We start from the raw sequence: 26,839 nt of genomic DNA on the forward strand, positions 1-26,839 counted from the left end.
AGTAGGGGACAGAGAACAAAAAAAGTCCCAGCAGAGTCAGGACTCCTGGGGTCTGGTCCTAGCTCTACTACAGACTTTCTGCGTGACATCAGACAAGTTTCTACCCCTCTCTGAGCTCAGTTTTCCCACCAGGAGGGGGCTGGACTAGATTACAATGATAAATTGGTTTTCTCTTGTTTGCCAACTCTGATAGCTATTGCCTAAAATATTCTTGTGTTAAAAATTCTTAGACTGTGGGCACCTGGGTGGCTCAGTTGGTTAAGCGACTGCCTTCGGCTCAGGTCATGATCCTGGAGTCCCGGGATCGAGTCCCCCATCGGGCTCCCTGCTCGGCGGGGAGTCTGCTTCTCCCTCTGACCCTCCCCTCTCTCATGTGCGCTCTCTCTCTCTCTCTCAAATAAATAAAATCTTAAAAAAAAAATTCTTAGACTGTGTCTGGACTTGGCAGAAAAGGGTGCTGTGATTGATTGGTGATGCCTGCCATGTGCCCAAGAAAAAGGGGCCTTAATTGATTGGTGACGTCTGCCAAGGTCCCAGGCCTGTAGGTGATGGGCTTCCTGCCCATAACAGTCTACTCCCTAGAGTCCCTCCAGCTGTGACATTCCATAGCTCATTTAGAGTCATCCCAGACTGGGGAAAGAGAAGTCCGTGCTTGTCCTCGAGGGGGCAGGAAGGGATGATTCCTTAAGCCACTGGCTTCTCAAACCTGCCGCCCGGCCGCCCCTTTTGAGACACGGTAGCAGAATCCCCGTTCCATGGCAGAGGACAGCGTGTCCTTGCACTCCCATCCTTGGTTATTTTTAACTCCAAGGACAGAGGCCCAGGCAGAAGCTGAAATACAGAAAGGCTGCAGCGGGCTACCCAGTCTCCTGATGGAGGGGAAGCCACCATCCTCCCATGGCTCCCAAGTCGCTGCATCGTTGGCCAAGCAACAGTCCAAGCAGTCTGCCAAGGGACAGGAGAACGGTCCTCCCCTCCCATGTGAGTGAGGCTGTGCTCCTCCTCGGTGCAGCCACAGACCCTCTGCCAGTCCCTCTCCCACCACACCCTGTATGTGCTCATTGATGCATCCTGTACTCATATGTGAGCCTGCCTCGGCCAGTGCTGAGGACACAGCATGGAGCAAGGCAGATGGGGACCCTGGTCCACCAGGCCCTCCCGGGACAGGGTGGAAGACAGACCCCAGTGTCGTAGCACAACTCCGCAGTTACAACTGAGGGGACTACACTGCAGCCACCTCCACATCTGTGAGCTCCTCCAAAGCTGGGATGTTCTTCATCTTTCTAACCCCGGAACCGAACACCTAACCTGGCACCGAGGAGGGTTCAGAGAATATTTGTTGATTCAAACTATTACATAGGAGATATTTGCTGGAGCGTGAGGATCCTACAGGAGCCTACCCCAGACTGAATGAGATCCAATCATTCATTTGCTGACTCACCAAGTATTTTTCTGAGCACCTTCTCTATGTCAGGGCCTGTCCTAGGCACTGGAGCTAGACAGCGCCGGGAATAAAATAAGGGATACAAACAGCCCTCCTGAAGCTCCAATCCGGGAGAGGGAAGGAAACATTGAACCACCCAAATACACAAAGATATAGAGGGTGCTAGAAGGTGATGAGTGGAAGGACGGGGGGTCAGGGAGACCTCATTATAATATGCAGGTAAAGACCTGAAGGAGGGAAAGGAACAAGCCAGATGGATACCTGGAGGCACAGAGCTCCAAGCACACAGACCCTGAGACAGACATATGTCAGGCCCGTCCGACAAACAAGGAGGCCAGAGCGGCTGGAGCGGAATGAGCACGGGAGAGCAGTATGAGGTGAAGTCTGAGATGATGCAGCAGGTGAAGAAGGGCAAACTTTGGCAGACAGACACAGCTTGCATCAGGCCAGGCATGCAGTGGTTAGAAACAATGGGTGCTCGTGGCGGTGGTGATGATGATGATGTCAGAAGCAGCCAGCATTCACTGGACAATGATCATATGCCAGGTGCTGGGCTACACAATGAACATGGATTCATTTATTTAATCCCTACAACAACCCATGAAAGAGGCCCTATCTTATCCCCATTTTACAGATGGGGAAGCTGAGATTCAACAAGATTTATGCAGCTTGGAGGTGGCAAGGCTGCGTCAAAAATGCTGGCAGTCTGGGGCCAGAACCCTCTGTCTTCCCAAACATCCCAGCCCTGCTGCACATGTACCGTGCTTCTTTCCCTCCCAGAGTTCTTATAAACTTCTTGGTCTCCTTTGAAAATCTTCTGAAAGCTGTTTATCTCTATTAAAAAAATTCTGGCTTTCTCCAGAAAAAAGTACAAATGCACAATGACACAACCTACACATAATTCCAAGAGGTTCAAGGTGATAAACCTCTGGCTCTGAAAGTAAGCACTTCTTACACATCTGTAGCAAAAGCAAGAATTGTCAGAGTTGTCCAAAGAGGCAAGAGGAGAACATGGACTCCCATAAGATCAGCTAAAACTACTTCTATTTGTCAAGAGCCTCCTGGGAGTGAGTCCCTGTAGATTTGTTTTATCTCATTTAAACCTCATTTAAAGCCTGTGAGATGACTATTGTTATGCACCCTTTACAAATGAGGAAACTGTAGCACAGTGCGGTTAAGTGACTTGCCTAAGACCACACAGCTGGTTTTCGACAGAGCTGGAATACACCCCAGATCTAGCTGACTCAGACCTCAGTCTCTATTCCAGTCTCCTTCTAATTTCTCCAACTGCACCCCTTCCTAATCCCAGAGCAGGCAAGAAACTTGCTCAAGGTCTCACAGCTCAGCACATACAAGACTGGGTCCAGGGCTGTGCTGCCCAATATAGTAGCCACTACCGACGTGTGACCACTTAAATTAATCACAATTTTTAATAATGAAGAATTTGGTTCCTCAGTTATACTAACCACACATCAAGTGCTGAAACAGCCATATGTGGCTAGTACCTACCCATCTGGGGCAGTACAGATACAGAACATTTCCATCATCACAGAAATTTCTGTTAGACAGCACTGGCCTACGACTCAGTCTCTTGACTCCTGACCCAGGGCTTTCCCACGGTCAGAGGCTACTAGAAATGAGATTTGCCTGATGAAGTGGATGGAAGGGGAGGCAGGAACAGGGCAGCTGAAATTGTACAAGAAAGCAAGGGAGCTCAGACAAAAGCTCATAGGAGGGAAGCTGAGACCGACTTCTAACACAGGATAAAAGACACATGAGTCACTGGCTTGGAACCCACCTCGCCAGCAGCAAACACACCTGTATGTCTGATTACAGGGACCCTTTTCTAACTACAAGGCTTCTCCTTTCCTTGTTGATGTCCGTGGTTCCTTACCAGGAGATGGGGTCTTTCATCCAGTGGAGAGAGATCAGGCTGAATGGCAGCCCCCTGGGGAGAGAGAACTCAGTGCCTGAAACTCCTGCTCACCTTCCAGGGACAGTGAGGAGGCCAAGAGCAAGCAGGGTTCTGCAGCCAGCCAGGGCCAGCCTTGGACCCAACCAATCCGGTCAGACCTGGACTCAGGGAAGTCATGCTATGGGCACCGGGTAGTGACTCAGGGTGGAGTGGGGGCTGCACCCATGGCTGCCAGAGCAGATGTGAAGACCCTAACCGCACTCAGGCTGCAAACCCAACCCAGCAGAGCCAGCTAGCAGCCAGACCCTACACTTCTCCCCTAGGACTCCTTTATGCCTGCAAGATGCTCAAAGGCACCAGAACTAGATTTTTCCAGTGGAATGCCGTGGAGGAAGAGAATAAAGGACCACACAGCTGTCCCTAAACTGCCCAGCACCGAGGAAATCAGGGGGGCTAAAGTGTATGTCGGGGATGGGGAGCTTAACTTTGTGCATAATGGTCTCTCCTCCCTCCTTCCTTCCCAGAGGGACTGAAACAAAAGCCTGCTGAAGGTGGGAGAAAAGACGAGAATTAGCAGAAGGCACCAATTAAATTCCCTGCCCATCTCTTATCAACTAAGGAACTCCCCCAACCATCTGAGCTCCATCTTCTTATCGGTAAAAGGTGTGTGATTTTATCACCTGCTCCAGCAACTTTGAAGGTTCAAATAATATTAACAATACTGAGGACGACTGCCAGTGAGTGAGAGCTTTTTCACGATGTACCACACCACCTAGATTAGTGCTGGGCACACAGCAAGCGCCCAGTAAAAACCTCTAAATACTGAATGTAAATGTCTCATGTCATAGTAGTAGCAATAATATAAAATTATGATGATTATGAAATCGGTGCCTTACTCCCATCCTGAGCCCATATCACACACTACTCCGTCCTTCCAATGACCCGATACTATTATTATGTCTACTTAAGGGATAAGGACACTGAGACACAGAGAGGTTCACTGGTTTAAGGACACAGAGTAGGACAAGAAAAGAGAGAAGGTTTTAATGCAGGTCCCTCTGAATTTAAAATCTATGTGGTTTTTGCCTCTCAAATTAAATAAGTAATTGTATAGATAACAAAGGGCTGTGCAAATTTGATTTTCAGCATCATTATTATATTAGGATTAATGGTGAAGGTGACTCTGGGCACAAAGGAAGGACTTTCTGCAGTCGAGCTGTCGGTCAATGGAAGGAACAGCCCTGAGCGGTTAAGACTGTTCCTCACTGTCATCCAAGGGAGACTGGACAGTCAAGGCAGGTCCCCAGATGGAGACTGGATTGGTAGGGCAAATCCTAAGTGTGGTCAAACAATAGAATTACCTGGGGAGCTTGTGAAGAAATAGATTCCCAGGTCCCACCTGAGAGTTTTAGTTGAATAATCGGGGTTGGAGCTCAGGATCCTGGTGTCAGGTAGAAAAGCATGTGCACAGCAGTCTGGGAATCACTGGACTAGTGAAATGTTGTGCACCCTCCTCACCCAAGATGATGGGATTCTAGAAGCCACAGGAGCCACCAAAGGAAGCTAGGACGCACCCTCAAGAAGTATGCAACCGCTGAGTAATAACAAAACCTTGCTCGGTGCCAAGCAGCACACCCGTCGCCCCAGAGACCCCTCCTCTCTGGGGCTCCTGTCTCCTCCTGCCCTCTGTCACCTCCAGTATCCCGTCCTTCAGGATGGGGATGCTTTTCCCCACTCCCAGAGCTAGGGACCCCTTTTTGGGCTTCCACAATGACAAGGTTTCCATTTGTGGACAACTGTGTCTACATCTACCCCTGCCACCCCAGGCTGTGACGGGGCTGGTGGCTCGCTCAGATCCGTGTGGCCAGCACCCAGGGCCTGGCCCAGGGTAGGCGCTCGCTGAACACCTGCCAAGAGGGACTTGCGCTGCTCCGTGAAGGATGGGCAGAGGAGGCAGGGAGGAGAGCCATCGTTGCAGGAAGGAAGTAATCCAGGTCACCAGGTTGGGAGGAAACAGAACCTACAAATTCTCTCTGCCACTGTTCAGAATTGGCCTGCGCTATTTATAGCTCACAAGCCTTCTGCTTCTCACATTTAAATGCGGGGCTGGGCATGGAATAAAATCCTGGGTAAGTCTGTCAGTTTTCAATTTATTTATTTATTTATTTATCTTTTATAAGAACAAGAGTGAAAAGCAGGAACAAAAATGAGCCGCAGCTCTTAGGGTAAGCAGCCTTGTCTTGTCCCTGGGCCTGCCTTGGCCGGGCTGTGGTCTACAGACGGATCATACACAGTTCTAGACCCGATCCTAGAAATCAGAGTGTCCCTGTGGAGACCAGTCTGTGAAGGTCCTTTTAAGGTGATTTTTAAGTAGTGGCTTCAGTTTACAAAACAGTATCACAGCATGACCATGTCTTGGTTTAAACACACACTCCTGCACACACACACACACACACAACTGGAGAGAAACAGCCCTAGTGGTTAAACATTCTGCTTTTGGATGATAGAATCGGAGTCATTTTTATTTTCTTTTTGTGTGCCTCCTCTGCATTTTCTCAAAATCTCCACCATGGGTACACATGACACAGACTGAGGACGTTAGGCCCGAGGAAATCGGCTCTGCTGTCTGCTGGGTTGTGACCTTGGGTGAATTCGGGAATAGCAACAGGACTGCACAGGACTGAGGACTGTACAAAGTAAACTGCGTGAAATCTTAGCACAGCATCTGGAACATGGTGTGTGCTCGGGAAATGTCAGCTAGTATAACCGTACAAGTGTTTGTGACTAGGGAAAGCACAATATTTGTTTTAAGAAGTTACAGCGACAAGCAGTAACTCGACCACTCCCACCATAGCAGGAGTCCAGTGAAGGGACCAGGCCACGTCCAGGAGGGCTCAGAGGCCCGGGTCCCAAGTCCTCCCAGCCAAAAACACAGCAAATCACCCTCTCAATCTCACTTTTCCACCTTTGCAAAAGATCGTGGTGCAGGGTGGACAGTAAGTCTCGCCCCTCTCGGCAAGGGCCCAGGAAGCCTGAAGAGGACAAGAGAGTTCTAGTCTCCAAGAAGGGCGGGGGCACAAGAGCCTTTCCCAACCACCCACCTCTTTCCTGGCCCTGCCTCCTCCTGATGCACCTACCTCGCCCTCACAAGACATCGATAAACCACAGGGGGCTCCTCCCTGACTACACAGCCTGATAAACAGCTACTCACACTTCGGGGACACATTCAGCACCCCCTGCTCAATGGGGTCACCCAGTTACCTGCTCTGCTCATCTTTCCTCCTCGACTGAGGGAGGCCCCCATCCTACCTTCAAGTACCCAGCACACTGCAGCAGGGTCAATAAATATGTTGACTGCATAAACAATGCTTTTAAAAAATGATAAAGGGCTGTGCCCAGCAGTGGTTAGGCTAAGAGACTCACATGCCAGGCAGGCCTGTTTGACCTTCCTGCTGAATGACCTTGGGCCAAAGATAAGCCTAGACTCTCTGAGCCTCAGTTTCCTCATCAGTACAATGGATAGGACAATTTTACCACCTTCATATGCTGATGTTTCAATAGGATAGTCCAGGAAAAGTGCTCAGAGTACCTAGCATGTATGAAACAAGAATAAACGTTTGCTATCATGAGGATGATTATTAAAAACTAAGATGACTTAATGATTATCTTGGGATCCCAGAGTGTCAAGCACTTTCCCTCTGGTCTTGCCCATGGTTCCGGTTCAGGGGGCCCTGCGGACTACTGGGCAAGCTGCTCCCTGCACAAAGGCACCCGATGGAAGGTGGGTCCGGGGCAGAAATACAGCCTGTCTTCCCGAGCTGGCACTGGAGAAGGGCGGGGGGGGGGGGGCTTCTTCCGATTCATCCCTCTACAGGAGGTGCAATCTCTTTATTCAGTCACCCAGGCTGGGTGTGAGAAGTGTTCTTCTCTATAATCTGCACAAAGGTCCATGCAAGCCATGTGTACCACCAATGGGACCATGAGAAGGGCCATCCCTGGGCTGTTCTCACTCTCAGTTCAGAGAGGGACACAAGGCTGTCCCCCACCCTGCCCCTAATATTGTGGGGCCCAGGGCAAGAGTCCAATGGAGGCCCTCATACTTATTCTAAATATTTAAAAGTTACAAATTAGGCTACTGAATAAAATATGATCTATCCTTCTATTCTGACAAATAGGCCTACATAATGACCTTGAAGGCCAGCACAGGTTCAAATTTAGAATCCACAGTGTTCCATGGCTGAATATGGAGTGAAAAGGGAGCCAGTCCTTGGCTGCAGCCTGCCCTCCGATTCATTCCCACCCCCTCATTCCTCATATAAAGGGGCCCACTTTGCACATCTGTGTTCTGTCCTCACTTCCACAAACAGCCACTTTTGAGCCATTTATCGGGACACCAGTGATGGGCAGAGTCCACCCTCCTCGGGAGGATGGACCTAGGGAAGGGGTCTGGACAGACCCAAGAAGACTCAGGGCCATTTGGACAGAAAATTCCAGGGTCCCACATACCCTGAAGATGAGAGGGGTCCAGGTGGGTATATCCCCTTCATCCATAGATTCCTCACCCAGTGAGGAGGGCCAGAGAACCGCCCAGGAATGCTGCAGGCCCCAAATCAGGGCCCTTCCAGCCAGGTGTAAGGGCAGTAACAATACGGCCCTACCAGCAGCCGGGGCTACCACTCACCATACAGGTACAAGAAAACTTACCACAGCCTGACGTGGCTCCATTCTTTCCGGGACTATGGCCTGATTTTTTACCCAACCCTTTCAAAAATCAGCAGATTTGCCAACTACTTGGGGAGGAGAACATGAGGCTTTTCTCACCTTTTTTCCCTGGCAAAGCCCAGATTTAGGGGCTTAAATTTCTGGGGCGGCCCCAGGTATCTGTAGGTCCAGTCCTCCTCTGAACCCTTTCTGGGCCTGGGGACATACAGACCCTACTCCCAATTCCTGGCTGGGGCTGGGGTTTCAGACAACCTTTCAAGTCCAACCTTTACCTAAAACAGTGGCTTTCCTTTATTTTTTAATTTTTTTTTTTTTTAAGACATAGACATTCACCTCTGGAGAGAAATTATGGGTTTCAAGAGTTCTTGACAAAGAGCTTCATTCCCGAAATGTAAAGCTGGCATTTTAAATTTGGTTCTTATTCACTGCTGGGAAGTATCAGAATGAAGATTACAAATTTAATAATGTAACACGGCAGGAATTGGCCCAGCCTCACCTCCAGGAGAGTAATTTGTTCCTGCCTTCAAACCGGCACTTCCCAGCCTCCCAGCATCACCAGACCAGCCTGGTGACACACTCCTGACTTTTTCGTGTCTTGTGGGCTAGCCCACGCAGCCAGCCCAGACACCAGAAGATCATCATCGCCACGGTCTGAGGATTCAACGCTGGACTGGTCAGACCCATCTGGGGAGAGCTGCTATAACCAAAAGGAGCCATCCCTGGGCCTCTGGGCTCCACTCTTCCCACCTGCAGCCAGAAAAGTCTTTGCAAACTGCAGATTTTGAGTCTGTGGCTTCTCTGTTGATAACCTAACAGGGGGTCAACTGTCCATAAGCTCAAGTCTAGGATTCTTGACTTAAAGATCTAGTATGATCCAGTCCTGATACTTTGCCAACTACATGCTCCCTTCCCTGGGCTTTCAAAACACCATGTGCCCCTTCCCACCACAGGGCCTTTACAAAGCTGCCAGTAAAAATATGAGCTAATATTTATAGAGCACTAATTATGTGTCAGGCACTAGACTAAGGGCTTGACAGGTGTCCTCTCTTTAATTTTCTTTCCTACCCTGTGAAGTAGGTGGTATAGTCAAGCGGTTAAGCTCAGATTCTGAAATCACATAGCTGGGTTTGAATCCTGCCTCTGACTCTTACCAGCCGTGTGATCTTGGGCAACATACTTAATCTCTCTGTGCCTGTTTCCTCATCTAAAAAACAGGCATAGTGATAGTACCTACCTCACAGAGTGGTTGTGAGGCTTGAATAAATTAATGAAGGTGAAGTGTCAGAACGTGATGGGCAGCGTGTGTTAATCATCACTAGATTATCCCCATTTTGCGGAGAGAGGAGGAGGAGAACATGCTTAAATCACACGGTCAAGGTCACATAACTACCAGTGGGAGCGTGGTCTCCAGACTCTGAAGCTCTCAATTTTCACCATGACACATCCACTGTAGAAAATTCGGAAAATACAAAAAAAAAAAAAAAAGCACAAAGTAGAAAACAAACAGACTGAGCGAATCCAGGATTTGACCTCACAACTGACTCACAACGGACTCCCAAGTCTGTCCCTTCAGCACATGGCATCCTGTCTCACTCCCAACCTGCGCTTGGCGAACTCATCTACTCATCCCTTAGGTCTCAGCTTAGCTGTCCCCGCCCTCTTCTCCTCCCAAACAGGACAGGTCAGTTCTCCCAGCTCCAGCCTTTCCTGGCACCCTCCACTTGTACAGCACTCACCACAGTAGTGATTGAATTATTAGTTGTTCCTTTGGGTAATCTAATGACTAACCCCTCACCCTACCAGACTGTAAACTCCATGAGACCCGCAAAGACTGTGCATTTCCCGGGTCATCAGCACCTAGGACAGGGCCTGGCCCTCACCAAGTACTAGTGGAAGAAAGGGAGAAGTGGAGGGCGTAGGGAGCATAGGAGGGAGGGAGGGGTTTGGGATTCAGCTCCACCTTTCCCAAGTCAATGCTCCCCAGGTGGGATGCAAACAGGGAATCACACAGTCCTTGACCTGGAGGACCTCTCAGGGTGGCAGTGGAAACATGACAGAAGCCACACGTTGTATGATCGACTCCATGTGAGAGAAGACAGGTGTGCTTTCTGGAGGCAGCAGCACTGGAGCCCTGGGGGGGGGGGGCTTGGGGGGGGAGGGCGGGCATCCCAGAAAAGGGAACTGAAGTAGAGGCATGAAGGTAGACAATGCAAACAAAACTGCCAAGAATGGAGGAGCCAATTTTTGCCTGAAAGTAACACATGGCTGGAAAGCCTGGAAATATGAAATGAAATAATCTGGCCCTAGCCATAAATGTGTTCATCCTGCCACCCTCTTTCCAGTACACTCTCCAAACACAGCCATGCCCCTGAACTGGCATGAGCAATGCTGGTGGTCCCCTGTCCTGTATCCCTCATCTTTACTACTGTCAGTGACCACTGGTCCGAACTCCTGGTGCTTCCTGGCCTGAGGGCTACCACCTGGTAGCAGGCTGCAAACAACTGCAATAAATACTCCCCAGCCCAGCCCCCATGGCTCTTCACCAATGACTGATAGGAACTGGTGTATAAATACCCCAGCTCCCTCACTCCTAGATGGGACAACCGAGGTACATGTTCTACTCCAGGGTTCTGCAAACTACCGCCCATGTGTTAAATTAGCTCACTGCTTACTGTTGTAAATAAAGTTTTACTAGAACACAGCCTCACCCATCCATTTACATATTCTCTATGGCTGCTTTCGAGCTCCAACTGTGTAACTGAGCAGTGGTAAGAGAGACCTTATGGTCCACAAAGACTAAAATATCCACTGCCTGGCCCTTTACACAATCTCCCAGAAGCCCCCAGCAAGACTCAACTCCACTTGCCCTCAGTTAGGGGCAACTTGGAGGATAACACACTGTTTCCTCACACCATTCCCTGACTCACTTTCTCTAATGCCTCTCCTGAAGTTTCATCCATCACCTTTATGAACCACACAAACCATGTACAATTACTGTGACTGTTTTGACACTTAAAAATGGCAATTTCATGTGGCCCCTCCTGATACTTGTACTCAAAGCCTTGTTTTGGGACCTGCTTCTAGGGGAACCCAAACCTGGACAGCAGTGTAAGTGTCACTGTGCCCATATGACAGACAGGCCCTGTACCCACATGGCAGAGGTCAGCCCTGGTTTTGGACTCCCCACCCCCACCCCGGTCAAAGCCTTGCCAAATCCTTGCAGTATTATTAGAATACCTGCAGGCTTACCTGTGGCTTACAGCCATGGACTTGTTTGTCCAAAGAGGAAAGCAAGGCTCAAAGAGGAGAATGCCTTGCCCAGGGTCACTCAACTGGCAACCTGGAAGATATGGAGTCTCAAATCCAGGTTTTCTTATGACAAAGCCAGGGCTCATTCCACGACAAATCAGCTACCCCTTAAACTTTGCCTTCAGGAAGCTGTGAGGGCCCGTGCCAATTTTCCATGAGGATCAGGTGAGATCAAACAGGCAAAAATGTTCTGTCAAACCCAAAGAGCTTGAACATCAAGAAAGACACCCTTCAAAGAGGTACTCAGAAGCCCACTAAGAACATGAAATACACAAACACATTCACCAAAAAAAAAAAAAAAAAAAAGAAATGAAATGCAGTACACAGAATGTTGGAAAAGACCACAAGTGTTGGAGGCAGACCTGGATGTGAAGCCCTGTAACCCATCACTAGCTGTGTGACCGTGGCCAAGTCAAGGGTCCATCCAGATACTTGATTCTTCCAGCCCACCTACTACAATGATCACACACATCCTGTGGGACGGTGGAGAGGGTGACCTGAATTAGGGGTGGAAGTCCCCAGCCCAGCCAGATCCCCTCTGCCAAGCAGGACACCCATCCCATAGCTGCTGGGAGTAGCTGCAAGTCCTGGCTCACAGCAGCCCCTTCTGGGGAGAATTGCTCTTAGATGGGAGCTGACTTGCCCAAAAAGTTATGTCCTGACCTTCAGGACCGCCCACAGCCAATGAAGGATATGGGAATACAGGCAGCCAGTGAACTCTGCAATGCCATCTGCTTCCCAGAGCTTCCCCCAAATCAGGCTGAGGCCGGCCTGTGGCTAAGGACCCAGCTTTAGCTGCTGCTTTTCCCACCTGCCGTGCATCCCTCTCATAGCCCCCGCCAAGAGCACCACACAGCGCCTCACCTGCCCAAGAGCCCACGTCTCAGGCTGAGACAGCAGCAACAAGAGGGGAGAGGTCTTCCCTCACCGGTATTCTTTTCCACTCGAAGACTCCTGGGAGGAGCCTAAGAGTACTCCTTATGTTCATTCCTCCCTCCCGAGTGGCACCCACCTGATTCCCAACAGGGCCAGGCTTCCCAGTGTGGGGGTCCCTCTCCCAGAACTCATTGCACCCAACAGAGGCTAGGCAAAAGTGGCAGATTCCTGGGGCCAGATGGCCTGGGGATGGGCTGGCCTGGGTGGGTGGTCCCCAGAGGTACTTGGTCCAGTCTTGGTGTTGGGCCCGGGCAGATGAAAAGATGTTTCTTGAGACATTTGCTGAGGAACTAATTCTTTCCATTACAGGCCCCAATGAGTGACACATCCTCCTACCCACTCCCCAGGTGACTCCAGGCAGCACTTCCCAGGGACACCAAGTGCTGGAGATGCAGGGTGAGGACTTAAAGCTTTGGGCGCAGATAGGGTCCAAGGTGGTCACTTGGGGTACCTCACGGGAGAGGAAAAGGCCCTGGCTGGGAAATACAGAAACATCAGTTCTATTCCTGGCTTTGCCACAGACCTGCTGTGGGCCTTTGGGCAAGCCATGAGATCCCTCCCTGGGCCTCGAATGAAGATGAGCAAGAAGATGACCTCAGAGAGACTCCCAGCTTGGAGGCTCTAAGACAGTCAGAGCTAACACTCTTGACAGACTTTCCCTGTGTGTGGGCTCTCTACAAAGCACTTTACAAGTATTTACTCTTTAATCCTCATGATACCTTCAGGGCAGGGAGGGGTTATTACTAACCCGTTTTTATAGTCATGGAAACTGAGGCTCAGAGAAGTTAACTGACTTGCTCAAGGACACACAGAGCCAATAAGCAGCAAAGCCAGTATTCAAACCCAGGCCATCTGGCTGCAGAGTCCGTACCATAAGCATCACCAAGTTATACTGCCTAGTCTAATCGGACTACTCTCAAACCTTCACAATACCTGGCACAGAGCTAACCACGACCACAAGTGCCTAATAAGAATGTGGTAACTGGAAAATAAAGAGAAAGCTGGCAGCCTAAAAGACCACGATGGTGCTGGGAGTGGGCCTGGGTGACTGAGGTGGGGGGGGAGACGGATGCTTCCTTGGGTGTCCACAGGTGCCATCTGGCCTGTTTATTGTAACATGTCATCAGTAACAGCAGGAAGAGGTGGAAACAGCGTGTGTCCCGGGGAGCAGACAGGGGTGTCAGAAGACGGAGGTGCCTGGGACACTTTTCACTAGATGCTTTTCATGCTTTTAAAATGCTACACCAGGGGCGCCTGGGTGGCTCAGTCGCTAAGCGTCTGCCTTCGGCTCAGGTCATGGTCCCAGGGTCCTGGGATCGAGCCCCGCATAGGGCTCCCTGCTCGGCGGGAAGCCTGCTTCTCCCTCTCCCACTCCCCCTGCTTGTGTTCCCTCTCTCGCTGTGTCTCTCTCTGTCAAATAAATAAATAAAATCTTTAAAAAAATAAATACATAAAAATAAAATGCTACACCATCTGCATTCATTACCTACTCCAAATGGCACTTAATCTTTTCAAAAGTATTCAATGGCCAGTCAGCCAAGGACCAGCCAGAGAGAAACTGCACCAGGAGGGGATGCTCTGGGGGTAAAAATGACCAGAGAAGGGCTGTAAGCTGAGTGGGGGAGGCATCCAAAGGAGGAAATGGGGGGCCTGGACAAGTATCCTCTGTTTTCTGGGAGACTCTGGTTGTGTGTAATAAACAAGCCCCCCAGACCTTCACTCTGCAGGTGGGAATTGAGGCCCAAAGGACAAAGGGAAGTGGCTAGAGGAGACCCTGAAATTCAGCGGCTGAACGGAAACCCCTTCTGACTCCTCACGCAGCCTCTCGGGCTCCACTCGGCACACAGCCAACCAGACCAGAGCCACGAGTCCCGAGCCCAGGTGTGCGTTCCCACCATCCTGCCTGTCCTGCACCTGGGCAGTTGACCCTAGCAGCTTCCCTTTCCTGGATGCCCTATGGGTAGTAGACACATTATCTCTAATTCTCACAAGGTGGGAGTTATTCACTCCATTTTGCAAAGGATGAGGCTGAGCAGAACAGTTACATATCACAGTCAAGAGACTCAGCCGGCGGGGGGCGGGGGGGGGGGGGGGCGCCTGGGTGGCTCAGTCCGTTAAGCAGTTAAGTGTCTGCCTTCGACTCAGGTCATGATCTCAGGGTCCTGGAATCGAGCTCTGCGGTGGGCTCCCTGCTCAGCGGGGAGTCTCCTCTCCCTCTGCCCTTCCCCTCCCCCCACTCCTCTCTCTTCTTCTGTCAAATAAATAAAATCTTAAAAAAAACAAAAACAAAAAAACAGAGAGAGAGAGCGCCTCAGCCGGTACATGGCAGAGATTCAAACCCAAAGCCCGTGTTCTTTCATGACCCTGAGCTACCCCTCTTGGAGTGTTTCCCATCAGTTTAAGACAAGTCTCACCTGGAAACTATTTGTAAATGCCTTTGCCTTCAGACTCAGAGTTTCATGGGACTGGGTAGGAATCTTATCACATCATAAAGTTTGCCCCCCCTCCCCCCGTTCCCTACTGGCCTCCAACCTGAACTAAATTTCAAACCTTCCCTAGAAAATTACCAGCGACCCTTTTCTTAGAAACATCTAAATTAACTGACTCAGTAAATTCCCTTAGTAGCATTTCCCAGCATTTTGCCCCTTTACATCGATGATTCCTTTGATTTACTTCTACCCAGCAGAGGCTTGTCCTCAAATGAACCTCCTGGTTTTAAGACATAGCCCTGCCTTTCTCCAATTCAGGAAAGGGACTGTGTCTTGTTCCCTCTGGTAAAGGTGCTAGACTTGAACCCCTCAGACTCCCCAGAACTGTCTGAGTCTGTTATCCCACAAAAGGATATTAAGGCCCGATGTGTTATTCATGTCGACTCATTTATCATTTATATAGATGACTTCCAAAAGGATTTATGGGGTCCCACACATTAAACCCGGTACAAAGCAGGGCAGCATCGGAGGCTCATTTGATCTAAGACCATGTGCTGGAGACAGGAACACCGGAAGACTATTCCTAGCTCCTGAATTTGGTACCCAATGTCCCAGCATCTAAGACACAGGTAGCCAGGAGACATCCTAAGTCAAGAAGAACCCTTCATTTCTCTCCAGCTTTCTTCCCTAACCCAGAGGTTCTCAAGGTAGGGTCGCTGGACCAGCAGCATTGGTATCAGCACCACCTGGAGCTTGTTAGAAACAAGATGCTCAGCTTCTACTCCAAACTGAATGAGCCACACTGGGGTGGCACCCAGCAATCCATGTCTTCCACAAGCCCCTTAGGTGATTCTGACGCACTGAAACTGACGGGAACAAACACAACAGCAGCAACTACCTGTAACTGAGCATCTACTATGTGCTCAGCATGGAACACACAATCTCATCCATCCCTGTAACCAAGGAAACCTCCATCCCGCATGCCCTGCTCTGGACTAGGTGAGTTCTGTGCATCACGTCACGTATTCCTCAAAATAACCCTGTGAAGAGTACCTCCCCCGTTTTAGAGATGAGGAGACTGAGCCCCAGAGAGTTGAAGCCACTTGCCCGAAGTCACACAACTCAGAAGTAGGGGAAGCAGGATGAGAATTCAGGTCTGTCGGATTCCAAAGCCATGTTCTTTCTGTCCCACAACAGAAGCTCCCTGAGGTCTTTCACAGCTACGTCAGCTTAGGGAGCTATAAAGCTGGGTCAGGTGAGATTCAAGGAGGGGAGGTGGGGGTGCCTGGGTGGCTCAGTCGTTAAGCAGCTGCCTTCGGCTCAAGTCATGATCCTGGGATGGAGCCCCGCGTCGGGCTCCCTGCTCCGCGGGAGGCCTGCTTCTCCCTCTCCCGCTCCCCCTGCTCGTGTTCCTGCTCTCGCTGTGTCTCTCTGTCAAATAAATAAATAAAATCTTAAAAAAAAAAGGGGGGGAGGGGGGCAGGCAGAGGGGCAGGGCAGAAAGAGCCCTGCCCAGGCTACAATGTGAAAGGACGCCACATAATGCATTTAAAAGGCACAACCACCTTTGTCTAAGGAACAAAGACAGGGTTTCAGGAAGCATGCGTTCTCAGCCTCTCTCTGACTTCACACAGGTGGGGGGCATTTTCTCTTCCCAGTTTGGACGGCGGTTTCCCCATCTCATACTCCTTATTGTCTGCAAGGTTGAGTGATCTGTCTCCAGCTTACGTCTCTGACCTTGTCTCCCCTCACCCATTCTCTCTAACCACACTGGTCTGCTCTCTGTTCCATAAACACCCAAACTCACACTGACCTCAGGGCTTTTGCACCAACAGTTGTCTCTGCCCAGATCACTCTACCCCCTCATATTCCCACTGCTGGCTCTTTGTCATTTAGGCCTCAACTCAAATGTCACCTCCTCAGTGAGCCTTCCCTGACTACCTTACCTCTTGTTACCTGCTATCCCATCAGTTTTATTTCCATTTCACTTTATACCATCTGAAATTACTGAAATTACTTATTTTTTAATTGCTTCCCTGTTCATTGTCTGCCTCTCCCACCACAGAACATAAGTCCATGAGCGCAGAGACCATGTCTGCCTTGTTCCCCAATATATCCTCAGCACCTAGAATACTGTTCGGCCCTGAGCAGCCAATTAAATATTAGTTGAGCAAGTAAATACCAAAGAAGAAAACCTGGACTCAAAGGCCAGGGCCCTGGATCTTTAACATGTGACCTTGGCAAACCACTCTGCTCTCTGAGCCTCAGCTTCCCTCCTTGCCTAGCGAGAGGAATGGACTAGATCTTCTCCAAGGGTCCTTCAAAGACTGCCAGTCTTGGGAAGCCAGGCCTGAACCCGCCCAGTCAGTCCATCCAGAAGAGGTGGCTGGCTAGGGTCCTTGCTGCAGCTGCCCCCTCCTCACCCCCACCCGTGTCCCTGCCCAGGCACGCAGTCATCTCACTCCCCCATGGCAGAAACTGTTAATGAAGTGCGCACTGCTAAATGCAGTTACAATTACGGGGGCTAAGAATAAGGCGCTGACATCAGCCACGTCAGTTTCCGAGTGAATCAGAAAGGGAGGGGGGAGGAAGGAGAAAGGAGAAAATGGGAGGGGGGATGGCGCTCTAAAGCTGTCAAGTGGAAATAGCACAGCGTTAAATATAATCCAGCACTGGCCTACATCGGTCTGGAGAGGCAGGTGACGGCTCGGCCCCCAGGGCCAGGACAGACAACTGGATTCTTCAAGGAGGCCAGGCAGCCCGGTGATGGGGATGGTCCAGGAAACGATGGCCAGAAAGGCAACCCAGAGAGCTGGGGAGGACTGTAGTGGGATGGTGGGCCCTGGAGGGGCACATGTGGATCTGAACAGGACCCCACGCCCCAGCCTCTGTCACTGGCGGTTTTGTTAGCACAAGCACAGCCCCTGGGGCGTGCACAGCCCTCTCCCACCTGCAATCTTGTTTCATGCCAAGAGGCAGAGGGTGGCCTCTGGAGCCAAACACACCTCAGTGTGAATCACCACTGTGCAACCCAAGCAAGTCACTAAATGCCTCCAAGCTGCCTGGCTTTTCCTCGTCAGCAAAATGGGTACATCTGCAACAGCGGCTATCCCCTCCGGTTGCTATAGGGTTCAGTAAGATCATGGAAAGCGCAGAGCACAGCCAAGCAAAACTTTCAATCATTTTATTTTTACCATCCTGAGAGATGCTCAGACAAGGATAATTAACCCTTTTTTCCAGAAGAGGAAACTGAGGCCGGGGAAGGTGAAAGGCCCTGCCTGAGGCCCCAGAGCCACAGTGGAGTCCAATCCCAGCCCCACGGAGTACACTGGTGAGGGAGAGAGGTGACTGCAATGCGGTCACTCCAGGTGACTGGAGCTGGGGGGACCTGGAGCTCTGACAGTAAGACAGTGGGATTGTAGGTAGCCCTGGAGGGGATGGAAGGCACAGATTACAGTGCAGGACGTGTGTGCACGCTTGTGAACACACTCTCCAAAACTGGCACCTTTCCAACAATTCTTAAAAGAAATGCTGAAACGATGGTTGTTAAGGCCGTAATGAAAAGACGTTAGAGGAGGCAAAGTAAAAGGCCCAGAGCCTGGAGAGCAGGTCAGCTGACTCGGAGGCGGCTTGCTCACACTCCAGCTCTCCTCCACACCTCCGCCCCACCCTCACTCAGCCAGCCTCGAGAACTGGCTCAGCCTCGGAGCCCAGGTGGGTGGGGAGGGAGCCAGAGCACCACCCTCCGAGGGAGCTGAGGTGCAGGGAGCCCTCCTTCCCGCCTCCCACTAAAACGGAACCAGACGGCCTTCCTGCCACTGCAAACTCCAAGAAGCTGGAGCCAGGAGTCTGGCTGCTTGGGGACAGGGAAGAGGGGGTGCCGGAGGGAGAGGGATTTCAGGGAAAGAGCTCTAAAGGCATCGAGGCAGATCTGCAGGGCAGTGCTCTGGGTAGTGAAGGAAGGGCTGAATCCCCATGCACCCGATTTTTCTGAGATGCTTCCTTCAGGATAATTTGATTCAGATAAAGTAGTTTGGGTCCATACTCTCACCCCACCCCGCGACATGAACCAGAGGAACACTGGTACAATTCTTTACCATGCCTCAGCTACCCAAATTTAGAAGAGTTCTGCCTAACTACCAAAACTAAAGGAGATAACAGCATTTGGCGGTAAATTGGGGAGTGAACGGGGGGGGGGGGGGCAGGAAGTGGCCTGCCCCAGAAAAGAGGGTGGGAATGGGAAAACCTCAGCCACACACCTCAAGTGGACCTGATCCCAAAGGATACTTCAAGGCCTCTCCCTCACCATTCCTCCTTATGCACTCAGCCCTAGCCCCCCCTCGGGGCTGAAGTACTCCGTTCCCACCCACCCTCTTAGCGGGAAGGGGTGGGACAGCATGACATTTTGTTTCTCAGAAAAAGCTCAGGTCAAATTTCAAGGACAAAAGTTAGCACTTGGTCTGGGAAAGAAAACTCTGCCAAATGGAGTAAATTGGGGGTGGGGAGGGAGGTCCAGTGCTGTCGTGCCAGGTGCCTCGGGTGCGGGCAAGAATTAGAGCTCTAATTCCCCCTGCCGGGATCTGTCTGGCAAGATATAGGCACCTCTACCCCACAATCCAGGAGAAGAAACTCAGACAACCCCCTCCATTTCCCTCTGTCCAAAAACAGAGGGAGTGGGCTTTGGTACTAGTCTGTGGGATCCATCCACCATGTCGCCCCACCCGCCAGATTTGGCCTGAGCGGAAGAGGGCGGTGCAGCAAGGGCTCTGCAGCCCAGAGATGTGGCCCTAACCGCTAAGAGAGGGACCGGTAGCCAGCCTGGTGTTGCCATGGCAACTTCCTCCAGTGCTGGATCGAAGCATCCTATGGGCAAATCAGAGCTGGTTGCTCCAGCTTCTCCGCCCTTCTCCCAGACCAGGGAGAATTGGATGCTGAAACCACTTGGTCAGACCAGGGACACCATCCTCAATTCCAGACCCTGATGCTAACAAACCCCTTTGGCATTTGTTGGAAAGTGGAGACACCCTTGCTCCCCAGCCGTGCCCCAGTGCACGGTAGCAGGGCTAGGACTATAGATGTGATGAAAATTAACTGTTCAGGAAGAACAGGGAAACAGGGAGTTGGACTGCTCCCCACCCTCTTGTTCCACATGCAAGCCCCCCAAATCCCCATCTTTAAACCACCGCCAAAAAAGAGTGCCCAACGCTGCCTTAATAGCTACAACAATGCAACAAAATTAGCTTATAAAAATTATAAAAGCTAACATTTTAAGAATCCCACAGATTCTTTTTTACAGTCATGCTCAAAAACAAGTCTTACTTGATAATTAGATAATGGCTAACAGGTATTAAGAGCCTACCTGGTGCCAGATACTGTACTGGTGCCCTTTGCAGACCACAAACAATATAATAATCAAAAGCATGTATGTTTCAGTCAGATTGCTCAAGTTCAAATCCTAATTCCCTCACTTCCTGCTGAGTGACCTTGAACAAATACTCTCTGTGCCTTAATTTTCTTATCTGAAAACGGGGATATTAAATGTTAATTTAAGAGGGTTGCCATGAGGAAAGAATTAAAGTAATATATTTAAAGTACCTAGGAGAATGCCTTTCAAAAGGTAATCATTTTTAAAATGTTGACTCTATACAGTCCATGCTACTATTTTCTTCCTCATCCGCATGAAAAAGCTGAGGTCATGTATCTAACTCCCCAATTACAAACCCAATGCCAGCAAGACTGAGCAAGGATGACACCTACACAATAATGCCCCCAGGTCATGTCTAAAGCCCCAGCATCTTTGGAAAAGGGACAAAAGCAGCATAAGAAATGAGTCCAGAGTGCAAAGAGAAGGAAGATGCTCCTTGGGAGGAATTCTAGGATCCTACAATGACCAGCATCCTGAGCCTCAGGGGGGCTAGAACAGGGTGGGAGGAAGGAGCAGCTTCCTTTGCCCACAAAACGTCCAAGGCTCCCAAGCCCGATACAGGAAAGTACTCTGGCCCAGTTAAGACTAATGAGACAGCCTTCCCCTCACACAGTTTCTCAGGAAACCAGCTGAAGGGGCAGGTAAAGCCCACAGATGGCTCTGGCTCGACCTGGGTGATGGACAAGATGCATTCCACAGGCTTTGGAAGCAGCATCAAAGAGGAGGCACCTAGATGAGCCAGAAGCCGTCAAGGACACACCTCTGGGCCACCAGACAGCCTGGCATTAACGGGCCAGGGGAGGGATCAGGGAAGAGGAAGGTGGAGCGAAGCCAGGTCTAGTAACCCTCCTACAGACGCAGTCTCTGTCCAGTATGTGACAGATTATTCGAACTGCTTTTAGAAATTAGTTCAGCATGGTTCTGTGGTGCTGTTCTAAAAGAATAAATCCGAAAGGCTTTTTTTTTAGGAGAAAATTAATGACTTTGAGAAGAACAAGAGAAATTAAGCACCAAGACAGTGTTTCCTACTTCCGATTTTTACCAGACACTCATTAGTCTCCCGGAAATGAAACTTGACTGTCTCCCTCCCCCTCCCAAACTCGAAGCATCCCTTAAGATGAGCAGACAAGGAGCACAAGATGCCCAAACCAAACTCTTGGCTGTCAGCCGTTCCCTGGGGCCCCCTCACCTGGGAACTATTTTCCACACAGTGAGATGTGGCTTTTCAAAAAATCCTCTTTTAGACAGAAGGCTAGTAGTTTACTGGAAAGAGAACCAGAAAACTGATTAAATTTAGTCTCAGCTCTGTGCCTAACCTCATTGGGTGACCTCGGGTTACACACACACACACTCATCCATCTGAGGGCAAAAAGGGGTTGGACAGGATGATTTCTAGGTCTCTTCCAAGTGCAAAACAAGAACTTGAAGAAACTTGCTGGAAAAAACATCAGGTGGATCTTTTTAAAAAATCTCTACTATTACATGAAGTTCTCTATTCTGACTTCAGTGAAATCAGAGCAAGTTGCCTGCAACCAGCAATGATAACCAAGGCATCTGATCCAGGACATGGAGCATGACTTAGGAGAAAAAAACCTAACCGTCCCTGCTCCTACAAACCCATGCTCCTGCCCCACCTGCCTCCTGAGACCCAAGTGGCCTGCTGAACTTCAAGGGAGTCCCTGGCCATTAGGCGAAGAGTGGAAGAGTCAGCTCACCTACGCTGGTGGGGGTCCCTCTCCCGGCCCTCACCGCTAACCTGATTTTCTCCAGTGGAGGCCACTGTGTTAGACAGCCTCTCCATTCCGCCTCATCTTGCCCTGTCCAGCATAACGACCTCCCTCAGCTACATCAAGGGGGAAGCTCTTGATGCTCTGAGCCTCACTTACTTTTTCCATAAAATGGTGATTCTGTAAAATGGCTCTGCAATAACCATCTTTACCCCACCCCCAACTCTAGGTCTGTCAGGAGTCTGCCTCATGCACCCCATTATTCATTCACTTGGCTAACAAATTCTTCTGGAGAACCTTTTCCCCACCTGCCTGCAAGACGTGAGCACCCATTACCCACTGCTCCATCCCATGTCTCACCAGATAGCTTGGAGACCAGACAAGGGTCCCGGCAGGCAGGGAGTCCTAAGCAGGACCCATAAATTCCCTAAAACTGCAGACAAAATTTTGAGCATGGCTCATATGTGTATTTTTTGAAGAGATAGTCCATATTTTCATCAGGTTCTCAAAAGTGTCCATAAAGCCATTTTGCTCCTCCCCACCACAAACACCCCTCTCCTTTTTGTCCTCTCACTGAACTCAAATACTCTCAGATGTTCAGCTTCTGTTACATCAGATTTTCAGAAAACACTTTTAACTGCATCCTGTGTCTGAGGCACTGTCATCCCATTTTACAGATGAGGATTCAAGGCTACCGGTGACATGACTTGCCCAAGGTCACAGCTAATAAGTAGAGAAGCAAGACTGGAACCTGATTCTGACTCCCAATTTGGCACTCTCTGGGGAACTCTCACCCAAACCCTCTAGCTACCCCACCTGTTGGTGGATTGGCTTCCTCAGAAGCCGCAGAAACATGTCTGGAGCCCTCATGTTCCCTCTGCCTGGTCCCAGGGCCCCAAAAGGCAGGTGTCCCTACATTTCCCCGCCCCTCGGGCTCTGGCTGAGGCTGCGCGCAGGCCCGGGAGCGCGAGGTTCGGGCCGCTAGATGGTGGCCGGGTTCAGCCCACCCAGAAGGGCTACTCCAGGGACAAGAACACCCAAGGTCCGGGCACATTCCGGGGGGAGCGCCGCCCCAAGCCTCCCTCCGGGACCAGCGGAGAGCAGAGGGGAGGAAAGGCCGCACCCGGCCAGTTTCCCCGCGGTCCGCCCCAGTATGATAGGAACCAGGAGTCTGGAGCTCCAGCCTCTGGGGGGAAGGGGAGGAGAGCCAAATGAGGACGCTCAAGGCCTTGGGCGCAGGGCGGGGGTCTCGGGCAGGGAGCCTCTGGATGCAGGCAAGACAAAGATGGAGAGGTAAGGTCTGCGCGCCACCTCCAACGGCCGGGGGCGCGTCGGAGCCCCAGGGGTGAGGCAGCCAAAGCCCCGGGGCTCGAGGTGTGGGCACGACAGGAGGGAGGCTCAGGAAGGGTGGCAGGTCGGATCCGGGGACAAGACAGAGGGCATCCAGTAGGCTCAGATGAGTAAACAGAGCTGGTCCAGACGACCCTAAGGGCCCACCTGCGGGAAAGGGTTGAATGCAGAGGAGCTAGGGGTCCCTGGGGGCGGCGGGAGGCTAGAAGGCGCCGCAAGCTCAAGACCTTGGGGCCCCGTGGGTGGGGGCGTATCCCGAGCAGGGCTGGCGGTAGGGAGGAGAGAGTGGCCCCTCTCGGGGAGCACCGGGTTGGGCAGGGGCCCTCCCGGCCCTGACTCACCGGACCCCACCCCGGGGATGGGGGCGGGCCGAGCGCTTACCCGCGTCCTCGTCGTCGAAGGAGTTCATGCACGGGAAGTAGATGGCGAGCGCCTCGAAGGAAGCGGACAGGCTGAGGCGGCTCTGCGAGCGCTCCATGCCCGCGCCGGCCCCGGGCGCCTCGGCGGCGGCGGCGGCGGCGGCGGCGGGCGGCTTGGGCAGCTTGGCCGCCCCATTCTTGACGCGGAGTACGGCGCGCGGCGTGGTGGCGGCGGCCCGGGGCTAGGCCGGGGCTCCGCGGCGGGGCTGGCCGGCGCGGCGGGGCCGACGGGCGGGGGGCTGGCCGGGAGCTGGCGGCGCGCGGAGCCCGAGGCGCGCTGTGCTCCCGGCGGCGGCGGCGGCGGTGGCGGCGGCGGCGGCGGCGGCGGTGGCGGCGGTGGCGGTGGCGGCGGCGGAGGTGGCGGCGCAGCGCTCTGGCCCGCGGCGCCCCCAGCCGGCCGCGTGGGGCGGGCTCGGAGCAGCCGCCGCAGCCAATCGGCGCCGCCCGGGGGAGGGGGCGCCGCGCGCGGGGGCGTGGGAGCCGGGAGGGCGCGGGCGGGGCCCCTCTTCGCCGCCCCCAGCCCCGCAGGTGTGCGCGCCCCGTGGGAGGAGCGGGCGGAAAGGGTTGCGCCCTCGTCCCGGGGCCGTGCCCCTCGCTCCCCCCCGGCCCCCCCGCTCTGTCCCGACCCCAGGCTCAGCCCTCAGATTCGCCCCGGACGCAGGCGTCCTGTCACCGACAGAGACAGGCCTCACCTGGGGACGAAGACAAGCTCAGAAGGGACACACTCAGAGCGACCGCCGCACCGCACTCAGCATCCCACACAGAGACCCTCAGATTCGCACATGAACCCGCAGAGGAGCTCAAACAGGCTCCCACGCGATAGCATTCTCTCTGCAAGACACCCTCAGACTCACACACACACCCGGAGAGATGCACCCACAAACTCACTCACTCATAGAGACGCTTGCTGAATCAATCCACAGACACCTTCTGACCATTTCCAGACACGCACACAGGTAGATACACCTTTAGACACCCTCAGACTCTCACACAAGATGCACAGAGGTAGATACACCCACAGACACACACTGACTCAGAAGGAGACCTGCAGACGCACTCAGAGTGAAAAGCAGGGACCCCCCCCACCGCCGCCCACACAGGGAGACCCTCAGATCCCACACAAACCCACAGAGAAGTTCAGACAGGCACACACACTCTCATGCACCCACACTACTCACAGATATCCTAAAATTCACACACAGAGACACACACTGATGATGCACACTCTCAGATCTGCACACAGAGACACTCAGTGCCCCCCACCGTTGACTCCCTGAGCACTGATTCACTCATACACACAGATGCTAGCAAACACTGGCCGATTCGTACATGGTAACCTTCAGACCCAGACCAAGAGAGTCGCTCAAACACACTTCAGTGCGCACACACATGCTGACACCCAGACACAGACATATAGTCTCAGTCACTCCGGGTGGTGGATCCATTCCCTCGCACACGCACACAGACAATGAGACACACTCCACCAGGATCACACGCTCACACAGACACACCCACATATACGCCTCCAGGGACCCACAGTCTTCAGACTCACACACACGTGGGTTCAGACACTCGGAGCCCCCAGGATGAACACAATCACAATCAGAAACCCGAACTCCATCCTCTAACCCAGGGCCTGAGGTCCCCATCCTGCCAAGCCCCAGATGTCTAACCTCAGCCAACTGCTCTCACACCCTCTTTACAGAGCAGCCTGGGGCGAGAGCAAGATCCCAGAGTTTCAATCCCAGCTGTGGCACTACGCTTCTGTGTGGCCTAGGGCAAAGCGGTTCACCTCACTGACCTGTTCCCTTGTCTGTACAATGGGGAGACCCTCTATCTTGGGTGGCTGTGAGGGTTCAGATAACATGTACATTAATTTTCTGTTGCTGCATAACACACTAAGAGGCTTGACAACATCCACATATTAGTGGACAGTCACATAGGTGAGAAATCCAAGCAGTTTTAACAGTGTTCTTTGCTTGGGGCCTCACAATGTATCAGCCAGACGGGGCTCTTATCTGGAGGCTCTGCAGAAGAATCCGCTTGTAGCTCCTTCAGGTTGTTAGCAGTTTGCTGTTTCTTGTGGCTATGGGACAAGGCCCCAGTTTCCTCGCTGGCCTTTTGCTGGGGAGTTGCTCTTAACTCCTAGAAATGGCTCTCTGGTTCTTGCTCATGGCCTCCTCCATCTTCAAGGTCAGTATCAGGATGTCAAAAACAGAAGTCGGAGGTTGCTGCTTCTCTACCAAAAACCCTCCCGGGGTCTCATTTCACTTGGACTCATTTCACAAGTTGGACGCAGTCCTAAGTCCTTTGGCTCTGCTCCCTCTCTGTCCTACCTCTTACCACACCACTGGCTCACTCCGCTCCAGATCCACTGTCCTGACCTCTCACTGAAACACTGAAACACTTTTCCCTCCAGATAGCTGTGTGGCTCACTCTCACAGCGCTGTGCTCAAACATCACTTTCTTCTGAAAGTGTTCCCTCACCACCCTTTGTAAAGTGCAACACCCCTCCCTGAAATGCCACATCCTCCTTACTCTTATTTTTTCTCTCTAGCCCTTATCACTATCTGACATATCATATATATATATATGACGCCATACATATTTTTCTTGCTTATTTGCTTATTGTCTCTCTCTCCCCCGTCCCAGAGTCTAGAAGAGTGCCTAGCAAAAAGCAGGTGCTCAGTAGATAATTGATTGGATAAATACCTCCCCACCAGTCTGACAGATGAAGAACAGAGGTTTTCACAGGGGAAATGACACACTCAAGGTCACAGGGAGCGGGGAAGGCCAGTGCTCTGTCCACTGCCCTGCTGGCGGCCTAAGACCACGGCAGAAGAAAGACAGGCCGGAGGGAGATCAGCACTCAAGAGGCCTAGAGAAGGGACAGGACAACAGGGAGGCCAGGGAAGGCTGGCCTAGAGCTGGGGAAGGAGTCTCAAGGACCCGTGAGGCATGTCTGACTGACCAGCAGTGAGGCTCCCAGGAACCAGGCCTGAATGTTAAAACTAGACATGTGTGCCAGTTCAGCATGCAGACCCTGCTTGGAGGCTCCCATTCTAGCTTTTCCACTTACCACCTGAGTCACGATGGTGGTTTTAAAGCATGTGTGCACATTCTTTGCCTGCCCTCCCATTGAGCAGTAGGTTCTATGTCACCT

The 26,839-nt window shown here is 51.8% G+C and overlaps 1 protein-coding gene across 1 annotated transcript in view; it reads right to left on the reverse strand.

Moving 5' to 3' along the window:
* RIMS4 (regulating synaptic membrane exocytosis 4) overlaps nt 1-23,735 on the reverse strand; it is a 61,803-nt gene extending 38,068 nt beyond the window's left edge. Inside the window, exon 1 of the mRNA XM_028121847.2 lies at nt 23,639-23,735. Within this exon, the coding sequence (XP_027977648.1) occupies nt 23,639-23,735 (97 nt within the window). The remainder of the gene's footprint in view (nt 1-23,638) is intronic.
* Between the last annotated feature and the right edge of the window lie 3,104 nt (nt 23,736-26,839).

Source organism: Eumetopias jubatus, unplaced genomic scaffold (genome assembly GCF_037043125.1).
Source record: "Eumetopias jubatus isolate StellerSeaLion01/CBP00866 unplaced genomic scaffold, mEumJub1_p1.0 scaffold_9, whole genome shotgun sequence".
Taxonomy (NCBI): domain Eukaryota; kingdom Metazoa; phylum Chordata; class Mammalia; order Carnivora; family Otariidae; genus Eumetopias; species Eumetopias jubatus.